The sequence below is a fragment of the Anser brachyrhynchus genome (assembly GCF_964034855.1).
Source record: "Anser brachyrhynchus genome assembly, chromosome: 14".
NCBI classification, from domain to species: Eukaryota; Metazoa; Chordata; class Aves; order Anseriformes; family Anatidae; genus Anser; species Anser brachyrhynchus.
In genome coordinates this window covers 12,305,399-12,329,027 of record NC_137709.1, presented here as the reverse complement: position 1 = coordinate 12,329,027, position 23,629 = coordinate 12,305,399, and the positions used below count along the sequence as shown (strand labels likewise).

The 23,629-nt window shown below is 39.5% G+C and overlaps 1 protein-coding gene across 5 annotated transcripts in view; it reads right to left on the bottom strand.

Moving 5' to 3' along the window:
- The window catches only part of LOC308177985 (protocadherin alpha-C2-like), a 110,202-nt gene that overhangs the window by 25,551 nt on the left and 61,022 nt on the right, over positions 1–23,629 (bottom strand). For 4 of the 5 annotated variants that reach the window (XM_080555943.1, XM_080555942.1, XM_080555944.1 and 1 more), the window contains exons 2-3: positions 13,399–13,457; positions 11,241–11,329 (exon numbers count right to left, since the gene is read on the bottom strand). In XM_080555943.1, the coding sequence (XP_080412069.1) occupies positions 11,241–11,329; positions 13,399–13,457 (148 nt within the window). Of the gene's footprint in view, positions 1–11,240; positions 11,330–13,398; positions 13,458–22,191 lie in introns of all 5 variants that reach the window. The other variant, XM_080555946.1, reaches the window with a different exon arrangement.

Genomic DNA, 23,629 nt, shown 5'->3' with positions numbered 1-23,629 from the left:
GATCACAAAGGGTTTGTTTGTTTGTTTTCTTCTTAATCAAGCCATTTATTTTGCTAGCCGTGTGTATATGCTAAGAGGGGATGCTTTTAGGGATGGGTGACAGTAATTATACAAGGCGAGAGCAGAGAAGCTGCATTCAGATTCATTTCCTCCACAGCCAGAACCTTGATTTTATAAGAATTAAATCCCCATAATGAAGGGGATGCCTCTGCCTGCTTCTGTTGCTGTTCTACATTTCTCATTACACCCTCTGAGTGCACACAAGTAATGACTGAATAATTTCAAAATTTAGCTCTCAAAGTATATTCAGCATATTCAGGCCGATGTTCTGTAAACAGTCAGAATGTGTGCTGGAAAAATATGCAGTATTGCAATACTGCTTGCTCTGCTTTGTGCAGCCCAGCTCTACCCTGGCAGTTAAGCAAGGATATGGCAAAGAGATCAGGGAGATGGAAAAGCGAGAAATGCAGTGGTCAAGGAGAAAGTGAAGCAGCCCCTGCCTGCCTGTTAAAAAGTAGGGCTCACGAGCTGCTGAAGGTCTGATATTGCACACAAATAGCCTGCAAGCACAGCCAAAGAAAGGCTGAACCAAAAATCACAGGGTGTTCAGGAAGCCCTGACCTAATGGGTGCTTTGTGGCTCAGAAGGCTGGAGGGGAGCAGGAAAGGACAGCCCTGCGGCAGGCTTGCAGCTCTGTTCTTTGCTCACCCCTGTTGCAGTGAGAGTATTTGGGGCAGGGTGGATGCTGATTCTTACCTTTGCCATTGAGCACTCTGACAAAAATAACTTTAATTTTTCTGCACTTTGGCTCTTTTCCTTTTTAAAACAGGATAATGATCATTTCTTCTCTCGTTTTCCCAGACCTTGTCCTCCTTCCTTAAGTTCCTCAAGGCAAGACTTGTCTTTTGCTATTTCTGTGGGCTTTGTGTAGTGCCATCTGACCTGAGAGGCACTGCCACATTGCAATATTAATAACAGGCGCCAAAGCAATGCCTGGTTTTATCTCTTTGGACGTGCAGATTACAAAAATAAACACATGAAAAATACATTCATGACCCCTGTGCACAGCAAAGTGCTGCACAGGCAGACATCCATTAGAGGAAGATGTAGTATCACAGAGTGGTCTGTATTCCCTCACCTTCTTTTTTTCTTGAAACTGCTTGCAATAGAAATACATTACAGATCAAAATTTCTTTGAATTGCTTAGAGCCTTGCTTATTTTATCCATTTATTTTCAATCAGTTATTGGATTGTATACACATGCAAGAGATAACAGGGTTGACATTCCTCTGAGATCATTAATATCACAGATTGATTTAACAATTATTTTAGTATTTTTTCCTTTAAAAAAAAAAGTTTAAGAAGAAAGAAATGGAGACCACAGCAAATAAACGCATCAGCAAAGGAAAAAAATAAAATAGTTTCTAAAAAAAATGCAATAGGAAGGCACAACAGTGACAAAATAAAGCAGCTGTAAGCTCATGTGGAAGCAATTTGATTACCATCAATTCCCCCAAGTACTGACCAGATAAACACTTGTTCAGCTTATAAATTCTGACAATCCAAGGTAGTACAGCTGTAAGAGAATGATTTTTCTTTCTATTAATTGAAACCTCTGGGAAAATAATAGTGATGGAAATCAAAATCCATGTCTTCTGCATAGCTACAGAATTTATCGGTAGGCATGCAAGAAGCTTTGGTATTATCGCGGATATTATTACTAGGATCAGAAAGAAGCACATGCCTGGAGCAATGGACAGTCAGACAAATGAAAAAGTTGCTTATATCTGAAAATTGGACATGATTTTAATTAGATAAGAATTTCCTGCCAGATGTCTAGGAATCAATCTGGTAAATCTAATTTTCAAGAATTGTTGTCCCCCTTTTTGCTTAGTAGCATCATCATTTGGGGTATGACAAACTTCTAGATGGTACGTTAATCAAGTTGAGAAAGCTGATGAACTAGCTGGAATTTTTGTCCTTTAATTTACAGGAGTTAACAAGCTGCTGGCCATTACAGACATAAGAAAACTAACTGTAATCAAACATTTCTAGGGATGATCCTTTGTTCTTAAAATGAAGAACAGAGCTAGCAGCAGCTGTCGAATTAAAAATGTTTGTCAAGCACAACTGGAACATCCATTTTGAAGAAACAAAAAATACTATAGGAAAGTATAAATTAGGTATACCAAGGAGTTACTCTCAATAAACTTTCTTCTAGAACATAAATATAAAAATTGTAGCAAACTAGACCCTACTTGGCAATGTGAGAGCAGAGCCAAGCCCTCTAATGTTATCGAAGTGAGTCTGCACTGAATGTCAATTCTGCAATTCGTTGTTACTTGACTAGTGTGCAGCAAACCCACTCTTTGCTTGCAGTGTGCGATGGTTCCTAGATGTTTTGGACTCACTGTGCAAGCACTCCATAGTTCTTGTGCTGATATTTCTGCCCATGAAACCCATGATAGAAACCTCACAGTCGACCTGGAATCTGACTCTGCATCTCCATCCTGCAAGCCCAGGTCTCACTGCTGAATGCCAGCATCATTTGCCTTCTCCCCAGCTCTGCATCACTTAACAACAGCCTTGTGCTCCCTGCTTCCTGGTACTTACTATCCCAAGCCTAAATGTAGCTCCCAGCCTGGCTGGCTACTTACAGACCCTGCGACCCACAGCAGGCTTGAAACTATTGCTTCCTGGAGCAGCTGGTAACTGCTTCTGTAAAATCTCTTACTTTATCACTCCTTAAAATGACAAAGTCATGAGCTGCAGCAGCTTTTCTCCACTGTCTTCAAACACCTGCTTCATATTACTCTATCACAGAAAACCAGTAGTCTCTTGTTTTCTATTACCCTATTTTATTTTAGGTTTTAGAAATTTTGTAGGTCTCCTGTGTTGTAGTTTCTCAGCTGGAGCTAGCATCCTTACATAGACCTTTAAGAATACTGGTCTGGAACAATCATTCCATGTGGAGATCAGAAGCTGGACACGGTCCTCTTCAATTTGGGAAATGCAACAACTGGTTCCAGTCTGGAACTATGGACCTGATCTAAATGGAAGAGCTGCACGTGCACAGGGACTTGACTAAATGACAAGATGCACAAATCCATTCTGTGTTGCCTGGGGCTAACGGTAAAGATTAATTCCTCTCCCCTATATCTTTGCAGCAGGTGAAATAAAGAATTCTCCAGTTTATGAAGGCATAAACTCTTCCACGGCCATTATTTTTCATGGACAAATTCAAGTCTTTGTCAAATATATCAAATCTTTCCAAGACAAACAGACCAAATGACTTTGAAGTTTCAAGCATTAGCTTTTTTCAAATTCTAATTAGTCCTTTTTTTCTTACACCAAGTCTTCAAAGACTAAGGTATTGCACACTATAAAATCTATTATCCATCTCATCTAAGTTACCTTACACTGAAAAGTAGTGGACCCCATGATAAGGATCACATATGCAATTTCAGGTCAGTCATGTTTTTTTTGGAGCTAAGAGAAGAATAATAAAATCATGGAAATTAAATTTAACATTAGCCGTGTCATGACTGCAGTTTCTGTTAAATACATCTTTCCCTCTTTGCCCACTTAGCTGAACAGAATTGTTCCTACTCTGAACAGTCACTGGCTCTTTAAAAATAATAATCTGAATGTCAAGCTGCACCTATCATACAGAAATTTACATTTTTCTGACATGTTCTTTTAAAAAATCTCTCTGATTTCAAAACGCTTTTCTTCAGACCAAGCAGTTTTGAAATTCTATGTTTCCATCAGGCTGTCAGAAATTAGAAGCATTTACCACAATAAATTCTTAATTCACTGCAAAATGTTGTAAAGGCCATGTGTGGCCAAGTCAGAGACTTGCATTTCAGAAAACCTGGAATAACAGTATGGAAGGGAGACATAGTGGAGAGATGAGTATGAAGAGACCCGAGTCATTAGGTGAAAGTGTTGAAGAGAAATAAGGAAGAGAGAAAAACACACTTGGCAAACTAGATGTGAAAGTGGTGAAAATAGAGAAAATAGAGTGAAAAGCAGAAGAGTAAGAAGTACACTGGGAGTGTCCCGGGAGTAAAGTGCACTGGGTGCAGGGGAAAAACTGATGACTGTACATCACCTTGAAGGGCTCAAAGAATGGGTGGAATTAATTTGAGAATTCAATGACCAAGGTCATTGACATGAGATAAAAGAAAGGGATTTAGCCTTATGTGGTCCTAGCAGATTATCTCTATTTCCGTATAGCTTGCTGCTCCACATCTACATGAGAAAGCTGGCACAATTTCCTTCCCTGAACTCTACTGAGCTGGCAGGGATACCACAGTTTTAGAATAATGATTTTAGTATGGTTTATGGGGATGATTTTTCTATGATTACAATAGGTTGTGAACCAAATCTCTATAATACTTTACCATGTAGGGTTAAGAACTGGTTAAACTTCCTACGACCTTCACTTTTGGGATTTATCAAATCACTGATTTAAAGGCAAACTTTCAAGAAAAACATGAATGACTTGGTTATTCTGTATCTTCTCTACTGACTTCTTTAGATATTACACATTATCACACTGACAGTTTTTCTTAAAAAACAAAGGAATGGTTCTAAGAGCTGGTATTTTGATACATAGGTATTTCTGGATTTGAAATTTGCAATTATTAAATTAGATGGAAAATGGGTTATTAATGAAAATCATATATAGGATACAGATGTGCACAGCTGCATCTTCTAGCTCCTTCCATTTTAAACAGCTGCAACATTCTGCAAAAAAAATCCAGATCCCAATTATGTATTCTGAGTTGCTAATTAGTTATTATCTTTTATAGCTTTAATCAACAAGCTGCTAAAGCTAAGCCATACCATGTTATTTGTAAATTAACCTTTATCAGTCTCTGAGAAGCAATACTTTTAGGCCCTGCACATTCAGTGTCTGCTTAACTGGTTGAGGAATCTCAATTAGCCCCTTTTTCTGTAGGTATGGAAGGTAAGGAAGGTCATTTGATGAAAGTGAACAGAAACTCATTGACATTTAGGAAGAAATTGTTCTCCATTTGTGACCATGATGCAAAGCTATATCATATGAAATACATTACAGCTGAGGTCTCTTAGCAGTCAGAGTTGTTATTAGGATCTTTAAACTGAATTTTTAGAAAAATACTTCAGAAGCCAAGAGCCTTGCAGCAGTTTTGTGGCCCCCTGTGAGCTTTTACTGGAGAGTTATGCCTGCTGAATTTCAAGAACAGTGTCATAGCAGTGAGGGGGTCAACAGAAAAAAAAATAGTAATTCCTTTCTGCAGTGATGCTAAGATGCAGAGAGATCAAATGATTATGCCATGAAAAGAAGAATCTAACTCAGTTCAGAAAGTGTGGCTTTCCAGCCTCTTCACTAGAATATATTACCCAGTCTCAGCATGCCAATCTTTTATCCAGTGACCTATTCTCAGTACTCACTTAAGGGTCTACTCTGCCCCATTCCAAATGCTATCTGCCCCGTTTTTCCAACTTTTTACCTCCCCCAGATCCTCTGTGCTCACCTTCCTATTCTTGATTTTTTCCCTGTTTTCCCCCCGATCCCATGCCCTTAGATATCCCTTCTCAGATCTCTCCTGCTTACACTTCGTGCCCCAGCTCTCATTCATAGAATCACAGAATGGACTGGGTTGAAAAGGACCTTAAAGATAATCTAATTTCAACCCCCCTGCCCTGGGTGGGGTTGCCAAACAATAGAGCAGGAGCCACATCCAGCCTAGCCTTGAACACCTCCTTTCCTGCCCTTCTCATATAGTTCCACTGCAAGTAAGTGTCTCCTCCTGAAAGAATGTTCTTGTTCAACTAGAATTCATCTTCCTGAAACACAGAATTGTGTATGCCACAACTTACACTAGGCACCTGTAACATTTCCTTCTCCCATCAAGGTATTCACTCTATCACCACTGTTCTTGGTAATTTTTCTTAGAATCCACCTAAGCATCCCCTTTCCCTTTAACAACTTGCCCACAGTCATTCCTCTATAACACTGTCCTCTAACCCAAACCAGCACTACAAAACATCCTAGTAAGTCTGACTTTACTTTTCCTATCATTTTGCTTATTTGCCTTATTTATAATTACTTCTCATTTAATTATCAGTTTTCATCACTTATTCTACAGCCCATGCTTAATCTGCAGACTTCTGCATTCCATCTGGTTGGAACATGAACCATCCTCTGGGAGAAACAGAAATCTATTCTAGAACAGCTGCAGCTCCCAACATAAAACCTAACAACACACCGAGTCCCTTGGGACAGTCTGAGCATTCATGGGCATGGAAGATCCCTAACCAGCATGGAGAAAGTGGAGAAGATTGAGTCGGGCAAGATGTAAGGAACATCAGGAAAAAAAACAGAGAGAGGAAAACTATGAGAGAGACAATCTTCAGATGACAAATGTTGAAAGAATCAGGCTTGGGGTGTTGGAACACAAGGAGTTACACATCTTTATATAAAGACTTTATATATACACATGCACACATATGTATCTATGTATATACATATGTATATATTATACAGTCGTCTCCATACCTAGACTTGAACTCTGATTTTCTTGGTTATAATATTCCACTGCCTTTTAAATTAGCTGTGAAACCCACAGCTAACCTTTCTCACTCTCCTTTTTATTTGTGTCACGGAACAGCAGCCAGTACCACTACTGCTGTTTACTTGGCCAGTTCAAGGAATAAAAATGTGCACCAAGCACGGAACACTGCCATGTTGAGGTCAGTAGATTCCAATGCAATATAAATTCTTTTTTTTTCTTCATAAGAGTACTTTAAAAAACAAGGTTACCACCCCCTTGCCCAGCTTATTACCTTAGAAAAGGAAACAAAAATGACAGAAATTAGAAGCATGTGTCCACTGCAAAATCAGAAGCATAAAATTGACAAATCTTAAGATTGCATTTGCTTATGCAACTTAATTTACTCCCTTGCACATACTCATAAGGACAGACACCAAAATCATAACTTCCTTGAAAAGTCAGTGGGCTGTTTGTCATGGACTTCAGAGATTCCAGTAAGACTCACGGTCTTCAGCTCCATGCTTACAAATTTCAGTTGCTTTTCTTTTTTATTTTTTTTTCTTCCACGAGGTCCATTTGTCTTCTGTTCACACCATTCTCTGACTGAAAGTCTTCCTCCCTCCTCTCCCCAATATATGCAGTGTGTGGTCCAGTGTCTTATTTACTGCACATATACAAAGCCCACATTGAACAGAGGATTTAAAATTCCTCCTGGCTATTTTTCATTGCAAAACCTTATCATTCTCCTGAGTCTTATGTGTGCTGTTAATGCATCTTTAGACTGTTTTTGTAAAGCAACTCGTATTACCAATTCTGTTTTACAGATTAGAGTATGGAGCACAGAGAAATACACACAGATTTGCCTATGGCCATTAAGTCTGAGCTCTGAATTATGCATAGGTCTGACTTCTTCAGAAATCTGCAGCATTATACCTTTAGAGCAAAGTTCCTGTTCACCTTACTTTATATTACAAGCTTCCATCATCTCCAGACATCAGGCTCCAGTTATTCAGAGCCAGGCATCCAGAAAATAAAGTTCACTCAGATTAGCGACCACCTGTAAAAAGTCTGATATAATTGCCAAATCTGTCAAAGGACATAGAACAGAAGACAGAAATCTGTCTGTGTTTCATAGGCTTACTGTGTTGCTTGTGGGGCCCAAATGAGATGCCACAAGGAGCTAAACCCAATGCTATCTTTCACCTAGGGAGATTTTGAGCTTTCTTGTCCCACCTCATTGTGAAGAATCCTGACCACAAACCTACAAACCATTGGATTAGTGCACAAGAAAATGTAAAGACAATTAAAAAATACTAAATCAAGATTTGCTATCCCCTGCATGAGTGTAATATGCCATAAAGTCAATAAGTGTGCTGTCCATGCAAATGAGGACCTGGTTTTGTTTGAATAACGTATTTGCTGAAAGATCATGTGATGTTTGAGTGCAGCGATATCTTGGGAATTAAGGATTTACTGATTTAACGCTTGACTTGTTCATCCTTCTTAAAGCATTTCAATGACATCATCTTTGAATGCTCTCATTGATTAACTCTCTGAAAGTGTGTCTGTGAGGCATCTTCTCCATGACTATTGTGGATTGTTAAATAATTAATGGTTTAGTGACAACCTGATTGAGATTAATCAATTGACTAAAACAACTGCATGGAACATGTATGCACAGAACAGGCGTGGAAGTGGTTTATAGTAATTAGAAGCCAAGACCTGCAGCTGCCACTATATGCTGATGGTAAGAGAGATAATAAATAGCTTATCTAGCAGCTTATCTGGACACAGGTGTACTCCACTTATTCAAATGATGTTTCAGGAGCAAATTTATTTGTTGGCTCAATCAAGTGTAATTGATCAGAATGAGTTACATCTTTGCATCTGTTGTGTATGATAACCTAACGAAAAATATCACAAGTCTTGAACCTAAGCAGTAAAAAAAAAAAAAAAAAGAGTACTGAAAGAAGTATTTGTGGGAAACTGCAGATGGGATTCTAAAACAGTGTAGTAAATTGCTGAAAATGTGATGCATGATCGTGTACTCAAACTATGAATTAACTTAGTAATTTTTATTAATCCTAAGTGAGCTTTCCCTATGAATCATCTGTTTGCTATGAAGGACCAGGGATACTTGTAGCTTTTGCTTACAAAGAGTAGAGAAGGATACTACTTTAAACTTGCTAAAAAAGGGCTAATTATTGTTATGTCAGGTCAGTAATCTCTTGGGAACAGACAAAGATGAAAGAAGAGAGTCTGTTGTGCAGGAAAAGATATTCTTTCACAAGGAACCTGATTCACAAAAACTGGATTAAAAGGGAGTTGTAATTTGTGTGGATACTCTATAAAGCCATTTTAATTAGTCATGTTTTTCTGTATGGCAAAAATATTTCCAGGGGCTGATGGTATTTCTTACAACTTGTTTGGACACATTACTTAGAAATAAAAAACACAGAGAAACAATGATTTATGATGCCAGTCCAAGGACCACTGTAAATAGCCTTTGCACTTGGACTGCCACCTCTTCTGCTGCCCAGCCCCACAGTGCCTCCTACCAGCTTCTTCCCTCACTTGCCTTAGAGTTTTTTTCCATTCTTCACAGCCACTGACACTTATGAACGCATGTGTGACATGTGTACATTCATTGTACAAGTGCCTTATTATGTGGTCATGAAGGGAAAGAACACCAGGAGCCAAGGGTTAGTGCTACTCCTCAGACTAAGAGATATTCAGGTTCCCAAAGTGAGTCTAAAACAGTAAGACCACAAAAGAAAACCAGGGGGCAGTTAGTTGACAGGTCACTGTGACCAAAATGCCAACAGACCTCCTCAGAAGGTAGGACCATCCTACTTTTGTATTTACATTCAGAAAATCTGCATTAGAAATCTTGATGAACAGCAAGCAAACATCTGGGTGAATTTTTGCATCCATATTGACCTTGGAATAAGGTAATGCAAAAAGCACTCAGTGAAGGATGACTAGTACAGCTGATGGCCTGAGGAAACCCTCTGTAAAGGTTGGAGTGTACTTGTGGTGACATTTCTGACTGTAAACTAAACAGTTACACACCCTACTTAACATGAACAAGCTGTGTTTTCCTGCAAAACCTGTAACAGATGGAAAACCACAGGATAACCAGATAACTATAGCCTAGGGGCCCATTATATCTGATTTCTGAATCTATTTTTGCAGATAGGCCTTCTGCAATACCAAGACGGATTTTGCTAGACATCATTAGTGCATGGATATGTTGTAGATATGAATACAAATCCTGAAGTTGCTCTTCAGTCCTTAAAAATCAATTTAAGCCAAGGGGAAAGTTTTGCAGTGAAAATAAATAAATAAAAAACAACAACAAAACAGCTCTCACATCTTTCCTCCTGGAGAACCCACTTCTGGGCATTTGACCTGGTTCTGTGATAGGTTCATCATTCCTTGTTTAAATTTCTGGAGGATTCAAAATGTTCACAAAGCTTTCATACAAAGCTCACAGTTGAAACGTATTTTGAAGTCTAAGTTGACAGCTTATTTTGGATATGATTGAAACCACTGCTCACACCACTGACAGGCTGCTCTGGTACATCCCTATATTATTCCTGTTCCAACATAAAAAGTGAGAATATTTTATTGCCTGCACTGCAAAGATACAGGTAATATTTTTTCTAACTCAATCTAGGCTCTTATTGACTGCTGTAAAGTCATCAGTGAGTGGCTGAATAAATGAAGTTACATCCTAACATGTATTTTTGGTCATTTATTTTGACAAGAAAATTATAATTTTATGTATTAGTCAATGAAAACAGCTAGGAAATGAAAGGGAAATTCAAACTGTAACTGCTCAGCAATGGTGATTCATGACCAAGGATTGACCTAACATGGAGGGCAAGAAGGCCTGATTGCAGAAAGGGTTAAACTGGCTGGGAGCAGGAATGCCAGGGACAGAATGACTTTGTGTAAGGGAATGAAGTTTCCCTAGGTGATAAGAAAGAAATAGCTGATGTATCGTCTTGTAGCAATGGGCTAAGGTGTCCCATGCCTACACTTACATGATGAATGCTGGGGCAAGTGTATATAAGGAATCAGCTCACGATGCATCTCTGCAGACTCCTTGTAGAACTGCTTGTGGTGGTAGGGTTCTGTTCAATGCACTGTTCATTACATTTTATTTTTATATTTAAGCACAAATGTGAGTTCAATTTCCCTCAATGCGTACAAGAAGAATTTGAAAAACAAACAGACAAACAAGCAAACAAAAAAACATTCAATTTAACTGCAGAAAATAAGAAGAGGCATTCAAACTGACTTGGGTTTGTAAAAATAATGGGGCAAAATTGATAAGATCCTAACCCAGTTTTGCTGTTCTTTTGAAATGGAGGACACATCAATCAGCTCTAGACCTAATCATGGGTATTTTGAATCTGAATTCAAACATCAGAAGTAAAACCTTTGGCCATACAAACCAATAACCTCCACAGGTAGGGTGAGAGCTGGGATCAAAGACTCTCATCACCAGAGCTCATATAAGGCAGTAAAGACTTTTTTTTTGGCTTAATTACTCCACTCTATTTAGACTCCAAAAAGTAATTTACATGAACTTCACTCTGAGACACAAAACAATAGAAAAAACAAGACTAAGAAGTCTATTTCACTTAACATTAATTCCCCACATACATTTTGGACTTTTACACTTACCGGGAGTAGCACTGGAGACTGTTGGCCACTGCTGGTCAGGCCCTCCTGGCCCTCCACGTAAGATTCCTGCCTCCTCCATATGCACAGCACTGAATAAGCATATAGCATGGTTAGATTATACAGTACACCTCTGGCTTTATAACATTCTCCTTTCCTGCTACTCTTCAAAGGTCCTAACTTTTTGTCACTGTGCAAGTGCTGCTGTAGTACTACATCACACTAACAAATTCTACTGGCGCACTGGAGAACTAGCTATTCTGACTTGCTACAAATAATCAAAAAACACAGTTGTGGCATAATTTAAAAAACAACCATACCTCCAGGACACTTTGCTTTCAATGGCTGGAAGTTGCTAACAAGGAAGTTGTACCTTCTTTGCTGTTATAATGTATTAACATTAAAGCAAACAATAAAAAGTTGCTTGAATTAATTCTGAGCTTCTGTAAGTACACTACTCTTGTGAACAATTCAGAAGGAGAAATAATACAAATGTAGAAACTGCATCACATTAAATCTTATCATGGTGAGCACTTGGCTTTGAAAGCATCAGTGCTCCATATTAGCCAGCACCTTATATGGAAGGAAATGAAAAATCTCCTACTTTTAAGGCAAAACTAGGCCCTTATCTGTGTATGATTCATTAGAAAAACACATTTCTGTGACTGTGAACCTGTCTCTGCTCATCTGCCTCTCAGCTCCATTCTACACTTCCAACTGACCTTGATGGGCAATTTCAACTAAATGGGACAAATGCCAAAGGTCATATGGTTACCAAATTTCTACGTGTTTTATAAAAAAAATGAGCATTTTATGAAAATCATCAGTTGGGTAGGTCGCACAGGCTTAGATACTGAGATTTCAGAGAAGGATGGGGCCGCTGATGTGAGAGAACAGAGGAACACACAGTTTCTCAGAAAGGCTTCATTAGCTCCCCTGCATGTGGGACAAATTGCTTTATATGAGCTCTGACTCTTCATTTATCGTTCAAGTATCTTCAGGCAAAATCTTGAACTTGGTATAAAAAGGAATGTGGATCCACAGGGTCAGATTGGGAATACACAAGAGCACACCTGGATCCATGGACCTGTAAATGAGATACTTAGGTAGGTGAGAAAAATCCTGTTTCAGGATCCTTCTTCCCAGACTGTTCATTCCTTTTGCAGAAAGCAATTGGAGATCCAAAAAAAACACCACCAGATAAACAGCAAGAACACAGCAGCCTGACTGCCATCATCAACATGAAGCACAGTCTCAGGGATGGACAGTCAGAATCTGAGTTTTGGACTTCTCCCTTAAGACTACAATACTGTGGATAATAGATAAAAGGTGATGGCCACAGCCCCACTGCATCAACAGCTTTGGAAAAAGTATAAATTTCTGCACCTGCAGTATCACTAGGAATTATCACAGCCTTATATTTGCATCTCAATCTGTAAGGTAGCATTATTAATCATGTCAGATTACACCTTAACATAAGACCAGTTTGCTAATCAGTTCATGAAATAGAAGCAAATATATTTTATCTAGGCTCTACAAAAAGAAGGCTTCATTATAATTCTTTCCAGATGTACTGAGTAGCAAATTATAGCAGAGACTGCTCACCAGAGGAATTTCAGTCAAAAGAAATTTGGACCCAGCTTCACTTTGCCTTATCTGGAAATCTGTTTCTTATCTTTAAAATGTTCTTTAAACTGTGGTAGTAACCTTGATTGTACCACGTGGGTAATAAATGGGCTGTAGGAGCTGAATACTTCTATGGTAACGAGAGACAGCAAGATGGAAAACGTATCAATGCTGCAGACAGTCTATTGAAGCATATCAACATTAATGATAACAGGGAGCTTTAAAGTAAACAAGAAGTGTAGAATCACAATTAAATAATTCAATAATTGGAGCAATTATGCCTTGACAGTCAACATAAAAAAGGAAGGAGGCAAACACAACAAAAGCACAGCTCTGCGGTAGTACAGTAATAGCAGAATATGTAGTCAGATCAAATTTGTAACACCTGGAGATTGAAAGTGACAGCAGCAGAACCTTCTTTCCATCTCAGCATACAGATATCATCAGTCTGGCACATCAGAGAATCCAGACAGCTTTGTCCTTTTCACAGAGGCCAAAGACAGAATTCCCCTTTGCCCAGAAGCACACTACATACCTTTGCATTCCTGCCCTTAGGGATGCAGAGTAGCGCCAGTCAGGATTGGGGTGTTTTGGCTGTAGAAACATAAGCCCAGAAAAAAATTGTTAGTGTGTGTTAAATAAGCTGAAAAACATGTATATCTGGCTAATTTTGTGTTTGTTGTCAGAGTCTGAATGCAACTACTCGCTTTTTGTGAATATTCATAACTGGCAAATTCTTCAAATTCTTCAAACAAATTCTTCTACAAATCTAAACTTTCAAATGGACACACAGAGATCATCTCTGTAACAAAACAACTTGTTTGGATGCCAAGGCCTTTGGCTAGAGATGATCTTTGTGGAAAGACATTTAATGCTGAAAACTGGTGACAAGTTATTTTGCATATTCATAAACATTCTGAGCATAGGAAAAAAAAAGGATGATAAAATCATAATACACATTCTACTTCTTTACTTAATGAGTCAAGGAAACTCAGCTGCTGCACTGGATAGCATCTGTCTGAGGACATATAAAATGCAGCCCCCTGTGAAGGAGATGTGGGCTCCTGTTTGCCATGAAGCTTGTGCTGGCATTTAGCATACGGCAGAGGACTGCACTAGATTGTATCAAATTTGCAGACTGCAGCAAGTCTTTTATCAAAGGCAGACATTTTCTTTTATAATATCAAGAACAACTACATTCTCCATATTCATCAGAAGGCACAGGGGAAGGAAGGGGAAGATAAACAGCAATACCCTTTGACCAACAAACCTCAGCATATGCTAACATGCTGTAAAATGGCTTGCTAAATAAAGAGATAGCTAAGAAATCCTCTGCTGATGAAAATTTGTTCCAGAAAAATCTCTTTTTTGTTGTCAGGGGACCAACACAAGAATTCTCAATTATGGCCTACAATTGCAAACTGATGTCCTTTGAAATTATTCTCTTCTATATAGCACTAAGCACATAACAAGGCTATTTCTCAGGCTTCTCAAGACTTTATTCTGCATGCGATATTACAGACAGTGCTTAACTTCAGGCACTTGAATCCAAGGAGAAAACTTTTGTCCAGAAATATAATGGACTAGACTCATTCCTGGTGTGTCTCATACAGTGCCAAACACACAAATAATAAATGATAGTAATGGTTTAATTCTCTTCGAGCTATTGGAGGCAGATCAGAAATGAATTTGGCCCCAGTACTTGAAACAGAAAAGGAAAGTGTTGAATGCTATGAATTATTTACAGCCAGCTCTGTATTTCCTCTTGAGGTTTGGGGCATGCTTTTCCCTGGATCAATAGGTTTTATTCAAATAAAAATGGAGCAATTACAACTTCCACCATCGCTCCATCACCACACTTCCTGAGTCCAGCTTCACCCAAGAGTAAGATGCTCTTCTATGGTGTGCATCCTTAGTATTCTTTATGGTCTGAATTACACAAAAGGGAGGAGACTGCTATTTGCAACCACACATTAAACATCTGCACTAGCAATTTCCTTCCCATTTAGCCCCCAGTTCTCTGGCACACTCAGGTTTTGCTGAGTTTAGCAAAACGCAGCTTGACGAGGAACCCATTATGCATGGTTCCAGTATTTTCTGATTCATTCCATTTTGGCCCCAGTCCCAGGGATGGCAAGGCAATTATGAAGTCAACCATATAAGACTACAAAGTGAAAGAAGACAGAAAACAATACACACTAATCAGACCCTTTCCTGAGTTTGTCTTTCTTAATGTATGAAGGGTGCTGACACCAGAAGATTTGGCTTTTCCTCTGCTGGGGGTTTTCTTATAGAAGGGGAACTGTTAGACTCGGGGGGGGGGGGGGGGGGGGGGCGGGGTGGAAGTCCCCGTCCTGTTGTTTGCAATAGGAAAGGTGCAGGTTATAAATTTGCACAAGCTTATAGGCAGCATGAAGAGGAAGAGTCTTACCACAGTCCTAGTCAAAACACAGATGAACTGACATGAGAAAGAGCTGGAAAAGTCTGACATGAATTGGGTAGGACTAGAAAAGAGAAAAATGTCCACTCTCTCACTGCACATAGATTTTTGTTTTCTAGCCAAGAGCTGGAAAGCTCTCAGCTGAAAACAAACAAACAAAAAGCAACAACAACAAAAAAGAAAAATCTATGTTCTGTTGCAGTGGAAACTTTCAGATATTAGATCATAAATAGGTGATGATGGCAGGAGAATCTCATCAGTTAGAAATTCTCATTCCACATGGTATCAACCAAGACTCATCGTGTCAGTATAACAGAAATATTAGAAACTAGGAGACTGTGGTATTTTCTAGGGTTACTATCCAGAAGCTGTGGCAATCAGTTCTCTATTCGCTATTGCTCTTAAGGCAGGGCTGTAGTGCTGGTCCCAGAGGGTCAGAATGAATTTTCTCAGGCACATATATTCTGGAGATAGGAAGATCTACTGGGGTTATGCTTTAATGCATATGCAGCTAAACCTCACATAGTCCCTCGCTCACTCCCCCATGCCTGCAGCACAATGGGAAAAAAGAATTGGAGGAGCAAAAGTTAGAAAGCTCACAGATTGAGCTAAAGACAGATTAATAAATTGGGGGGGGGGGGGGGGTGTAAAAAAAAAAAAAAAGGGGAAAAAAATGGAAAAATAAAAACTTCACCATGAAAAACGCTATTTTCATCACAATTCCAAAACATAGCACCATACTAGGATGAAAAGTAACTCTATCCCAACCAGAATCCTGCACAACACATTCGGCTTTCAGACACTCTGGGGGGCTGCTTTTTAATGGAAAAGTTCAATGTCTGAGGACTACTTTATAAATTCTTCACAGTAAGAACAGGGGAAGCAGGCAGTTGGACAGCAGTCTGCCTTTGTCTAGGCACAATTTTACCATGTGTGTACTGCATGGCTGGGCCTTAGCAAGAGATGCATGTTTGTCTTGCACTTCTGTTATCATAGACAAATGTCCTGCATTTTGCAAAACTGGTGAAATTCCAATTTTGTCAATGTAACTGGCTTTTCTTTTTGTTCTGTTACAGAAAGTAATTCCTTAAGATCCTCTGGTTTTAAACGTAAAAGCAAAATATGACCAATAATTTAAGTGCCAGCATAGTAGTTGAGAAGCAAACCTGTTCATTAATTTCCCAGTTCAGATGCATTAGTAACGTTCTTACAGAGCCATCAGGCATTCCCAGTCTGCATGCTTGAGTTGGCCTTTATCTCTGGTTCTAAACAGTTCGTTTTTACCAGACCACAAACTGAAACCTGGCATACTGAACTGTACTGTTAGCAGTCACTGTGTTGTGGCACAATATGGCCAACCTCAAAGTAGAGTAGCGTCTTTGGCACAGTCCCACAGGACAGGAGACTACATTACTAAAAGCTGAATGCTGTCAGTTGGCTCCTCTGCAAAGCCCTGTCAGAGGCTTTGCCATGTCACAGGTCAGCAACAACGGGACAGGGCACAGCTGGTCAGGAAGCATGAGTACAGAGAGGAAGTGCAAAGAGAAACACAGAATCTGAAGTGGACCAGAAAGTTCCCACTTGTAAATCCCCATGCAGTCAGTATGTTACATACTGCTGATGAAGATAATACTGTTCCCTTTATGTCTGCAGCTCCCACCTTGTCACAAGACACTCGCTGTCACACACAAGTCCATTTTACTAACTTTAATGTATTCGTAGCCTGCCTTCTCCCTTAGATGTTTTTGGAGGCCATGTGTCACGTCTAGTGGTCTTGCCCTTGCCATGCAACAGTTGAGGTGAGAGAAACCACACAATCCAACACCATTCCCAGTTCCTCCTATCACTTGCTTTTTTCCGATTTAATAACAGCACATAACATCATAGTTGTAAGATGAGTCAAAATCTGTCAAGGTGCCTATAGCAGTGCTTGCCACCACACTAGGTGATCACCTCATGCCAGTAGTTTGCTTCTTCTGGTTCTTCCAGGCACCAGGGTTACATTCCACCAACCACATAACCACAAGCATTAATGTGATCAACCCATCGACCCTATCTGAAAGTTTGATAAGCAACTGAAAAACAGCAAAAAAAGCTCATGCAAAATTTCACACAGTTGTTCTTAAACTGCACGGTATGGGTTAATTTAAGCATTTCATGGGCACATAGAGAAGTTTAACAGAATAAATTGTTACAAAAATTTTGCCTGGTCATTTTTTTTAGCTAATGATTTAGCACACTAAGGATTTGTCCCTGGGACAGAGGGAACTTCTGAAAGATTTTAATGTTGTCCTGATCCCATACTCAGGAAAACCTATGCAAAGCCTCCCATTGATTTCTGTGGGTGTTAGAACAGGGTCTGCCAGAGGTAGAGAAGTATGAATCAAACATTTACAAACAGTTACCAGCTGATGCGACTGCTAAAAGCATCCCCATCCATTCCTCTTTCCATGCAAACACACAACTGAATGACATAAGATATATTTATCAAATATATGCTCTTTGAAGGAAAAATAATAAAAGGCTTTTTACAATCTCTGACCGCTCATAGCTCTGCTTATTTTCCATTGAGATGATGCTGACAGATGTAAGAAAACAAAGATTTCTATTACTGATTCCCTTCAGAATATGCTTAGAATTAATCCAATGTAGAATACTACTTATAGTCTGAACTTGCATTCATCATACAAAATTCAGAATGGAAACTGGAAAAGTGCAAAATTCCTGAAGATAGCCCAAAGATTTGCTTCCTAGCATTGTTGATTTGCATGTCTAACTCTCAGAAAACTATGGTGAAAGGAACAGGCAAGTACTTCTGTAAAGTATATGTAATGAGTTTCAAGACAAGGAAAACTCCTCCATTTAATACTGGATGCAAATTTCTGCTGGCACAGCAGTAAGCATCCCACTAGGAGTTTGATTTCCCTCAAGCACAAAGCGTTGTCCCTGCTTAGCAAAACAGGTCCAGACACTGCCCCTAAACAAAAGGACAAACATTTATAGCTAACCTTTACAATGTCAGTAGGGCTGGAGAATTTCTTAAAGGCTTAAGTTCTTGAACTGAGTTTGTAAGATACTCCACCATTAATACCTTTAAAGCCTCTGTGAGAAATCTCTTGGAAAGATTGCTCCAGACAATGCTGTGGGTTTACTAGATTTAGACACTTCAAAACACTTTTATTTAAAAGCAGTATCAAGATGTGTTCAAGTGTTGCCTGTTTTTTTTTCCCACATGCTTAGCAAGCTGTCTTTGAAGAGCAAAATACAGAGGGGAAGCCAGAAGCAGAGCAGTGTGCTCAAACAACTGTAAAAACTCTAATGAATTGCTTGATCTTACCATCACTGATTTACAGCTTTTGTTCTTTCTGAAAAGCATGCACAGAACACCATGGAAACTTAGTTATGGACACTGCATGAATCATCATATTTTGTCAGCCACATGTGCCACCACACACACACACAAAAGGTAAAAGGAAATCTATAATCAGAAGCACTCGTATTTAGTTTTGCCAAGGCCTCAAACTGCCTGCTCATCGTTAGGAATGTACTTCTGGGGCAGAAAACTTCAGCTAAAATGTGTGTCAGTCTAATTGTTCATCTCTGCATTGAAAGGAAAAGGTTATCGTTAGACACAAGACATAATGAATGATTGAACTGCACAGAAGCTGGACTAGATGCTCTTTGAAGGTTCTCCTATCCTATCCTATCCTATCCTATCCTATCCTATCCTATCCTATCCTATCCTATCCTATCCTATCCTATCCTATCCTATCCTATCCTATCCTATCCTTCCATAACAGCAAGACAGGAGAGATGAAAAGAAAAACCACTCAGACATCACTCAGCATCTCCACAGACGTATAAAGAAAGGGACACAAGACTGAAACATTTAAACCTTCCCTGAAAATGACAGATCATCACTGCAGCAGTGCCCTGTAGCAAAATCACACCTTCATGCACTCTTTCACTTCTGCATACACCCCCTCCCAAAAGGCAGGAATCCAGGCTATTCATAACCTCACATGATTCCAGCAATGACGCCACAATACTTTGCCATTTTTATATTTTTGTCTGCATTACCTGCCTGGTCACCCTGTAGCAGTGATCTAGCTGATGAGAGAGTGATTCTCATTAACCCCACATTCTGATCCTTATCACTAGACTCCTTCCAGCAATAACTAAGGTTTTCACTGCTGCTGTGGTAGCAGATTTCTTCTGTTACCAAACTTACTTGGTTTGAGATATTCTTATAATGGTATAAAAGCAGGGTGAACACAGAAGCAGAGCCTACCTTGCAGAAATGAGCTCCCATTACACTATTATGACATGAGCAATACAAGTCAGAAGTCAGGCATCAGTGCATCAACGGATACAAAGAACCCCCTGCTTATCCTTAATACGCTTCTTTTTCCACTCTATTGCATCCATGTAATGACCCAGTGAAGTCATTCACAACTTAGTACAGAGTAATTACTAATATCTCTGAAATTACTGGTAAATATGAAAAGGGCTAAGATCTATTTGCATCAAGTATTACTGAGATTAATACCGAATAACTTCAAAATATTTGTCATCTCACTGTAAAACATTAGTTTCCATGAAACCCTATGCATGGTATGTATGCATGCAAGACCATTCAGCTGGTCCTATCCTTATCCCTTAACAGTTTATAGAAGATCCATTTCCAAAACCTGTCGAGAGTGAGAGAGCGAGTGAGAAAGAGAAGGGAGGGAGGGAAAAAGAGAGAGGGGAAGACCTGTTTACATTCTCCAGAAGCAACACACACATCAGAAATTAACTGTAAAATGTCACGGGGCAATGATACCTGTCACTGAGCTTCACAAGTAAAGGACAGCCTATAGAAACTAATTAAAGTTCACTTTAACTAAAAAGAGAAACACAGTTCTCCAAAGATCTAGTAATATGAAGATTATTATGCTTAAAATGTAGAATATGGTGTTACTAAGCAATGGATGATATCTTCAGCGTATATGCTGAGGCTGAAACAAGAGAAAGACATATAATGTTATAGTATGCTATTAGCTAGGAATTAGTAACTAGTGAATGCCATTACATCCACCAATTTTCTCATGACACCTGGCACTGATATATCTTCATAGTAGGTACTACCACAGGTCAGTTTAAGAACTGGAGACCTAAGAAAAGTACTTGTGACAAGTAGCATTTGCCAGAATTTCCCTTCAGTTTAAATCACACAGAACTACTGTAATAACTGATTCTTCTTCTGGATCATAAGTAGACACAGAAAGGCCTTTGCTAGTTTGTTCTCTAAATGTCTTCTATACTCCAAGACCAGCCCTTGCCTGATCTGCACTGGTTTTCAAAACTTGCTAATTCATTGCATTGAATGGATTGATTCCCTAAAATGTGATAGGAATCTGTCTGTTAAACTAATTTCCTACCTACTGCTCATGCATCCAAAGTGAAGCCATTTTCAATTACTTTTTTTTTTCCAGGAAATCAGATTTAAGATGTGTATTTTGCAGAATATTTCACTTTCATGTTCCCTCCTATATCAAAGAGATTCTATATTTTATTACACTCAGAGAGATTTTAAGGTACAAAAAACGCACAGAAAAGCAAAAAAAAATCCTCCAGACCACACCACTGTGATTTATAGAAAAACACTGCATTAACTTTAAATGGATTAATTTTAAATAGATGATTGCTACTTTTTAAAAGCACTTATATGGAAGACTTTCTAGTCCTTAAGATTTGTGTATCTTTGTGTAACTAAACACCAGTTGCAAAAGAGGCTTACATCTTCATATGTGAATAAGTATAAAGAAATAAAGAAATAATTTAGATTTCTGCATCAACAGTACATAAGTCAGGCTCCTTTCTATTCCACCACAATTACCCCCCTAGCTTCCCCACATCCAGAAGCATACCATACATTAATGCATGAACCAATCCTATGACTGCCACAATCCTAGGATACAAACAACACACAGTAATCGCAAAATTTTCCTTTTGTGAACCAGAATTAATGTTTCCAGTGTTTCTCAGTTTAAATCCATTAACTGTACAAAGGAAAGTGCAGGGCGTGCAAACTACGCACTAACTGCAGACTGGCTGCATGCTAGCATAGAGCAACCGTTAATTCTTCACTGTGGGAAAATATTGAAAAGGTTAATAACACTGCCGGTCAAACCATAGGTGTTAAACAATTTTCAATATCAACCCAGCAGGTTAGAAGTTGTCACACTGCAACATAACAACGGTAATGTGTTGTAATCCTCTGTAAAGATATCACTGGATTGTCACTGTCGAGAAAACATAAAATGCAGCACTGGGTAGAACAAATACTACCAAAGAAGGGCTTGCAGCTTTCAGACAACTAAAATATGCCCACATCAGAAAGCAAAGCACATTTTTGTTATGATCTAAATCCAACAACTTTGCACAGGTATAAAATCAATGCAGTAGCAAACATCTATAATTGCCATAAGGTAACCTATTGATTTCCAGGCTAATCTATTTTTTTTATTTTTTTCCTGCAATATTAGTTGTAGCATTAAAGATTTAAAACCACATCTGTCATTCCTTAGCACTCTATGACAGCAGGCAATTTTAGATGTGTAAGAGAAAAGGGACGGAGGCAATATTCTACATAGCATATGCTGCAGAAATGAAGTGAATCTCAAACAGACAAACATACTGAACTTACCAAATGGACCCTGAAAGACCCAGTATTTACCTAGAAACAAAATGCATTGCACACATTAGCATACTTTAGAACCATGTCTTGTAGCTGTGTCAGCAAGACCAAAAGGAGATAACTACACATAATCTGAGTTTTCCAGTTTGAACCTTTTCTTAAGTAAAAATCTGCACTGTGCTGACCATTTATCAATATAGCCTCACCTCGTTAGGAGTAATGGAGTCATTTTTAAGTATAATCAGGTTTTGTGCACTCTGCCCACTCTGTCCTGTCAGATGCCTCTCAGTCACCACTGCAGAGGGACCCGTTCCTGTTGGGCCACAGGTATTGTAAAACATAAAAGTGTCACTTCCTGATCCTGCAGTTAGGCATGCCTTATAGCAGTAGGTCTTAGTCAGAGACCCATTGCCCCTCACTTCAATGAAATGGGGCTGCACTTTTAAACCGTGCGGCAACCTCGCATCGATGTTGTTGTTGGCCTGCTTGTAGAGTTCAGCAGGGCACCGTTCTCTGACCCCACAGAAACCTGTACAGCAGGAGTCCCCATACAAACTGTATCTGTAGCACTTGATAACAGTAAGCCCAATGATTGTGAAAAGGAAAACGAAGGAGATGGCGCACAAAGCAATAATGAGATAAAGAGTGATTTCTGAGTAATTGCTCGGACTTTTAATGTGCCTTCTTGTATCAGGGATGATTTTGGAAACTCTGTCCACCACAGCAACAGTGATGGCTACTGATGAGGACATCGGTGGCTCTCCATTGTCTCTCACCTCCACCGTCAGGTTGTAAGTAGGTGTGCTCTCCTCCCTCAGTTTGCGAGTAGTCCTTATCTCCCCAGTATGGAGCTCTACCCTGAACAAATCTGGATCTGAGGTTTGAACCAGGTGGTAGAACAACCAGGCATTTTGTCCTGAGTCCCCATCAATGGCTATAATTTTGGTTACCAAATATCCAGCATTTGCCAAGCGTGGGATCATCTCCAGGGCTGCTGAAGTGTTGGTTGAGGTAGGATACAGAATCTGTGGAGCATGATCATTCTCGTCTACCACATAGATGTGGACACTGACAGTGCTGCTCAGTGATGGGATCCCAGCATCCTGAGCCTGGACAAGCACCTGGAACTCCCTTAATGTCTCATAGTCAAAGGATTTGACAGCATACATGTTGCCACTGTCAGATTTAATGGAGACATAGGAGGTAACAGGTAGCCCTTCAATCTCCCCATCCAGTAGAGAATAGGACACATAGGCATTTTCGGCAACATCCGGGTCAGTGGCTTTGATAGTGCAAAGCAAGACTCCAAGGGGGTTGTTCTCAGGGATGTAAACTGAGTACACAGGTTCCTCAAAGCGTGGAGGATTGTCATTGATGTCAGAGATCTCCACATGGATCACCTTCTGGGAGGAGAGAGGGGGGCTCCCAGAGTCAGTAGCCGTAACTGTGATATTGTAGGCTGCTGCTTTCTCATGGTCCAGCTTGCCCTGGGTCACTAAGGTGTAGGAGTTCTTGAAAGAGTTGAGCATGAAGGGGAGGCCAGGGGGAATACGCAGACTGACCTGCTTGTTCAGCCCTGAGTCCTGGTCCGTGACACTCATCAGGGCCACCACAGTTCCTGACTTTGCATCCTCTGGCACTGGG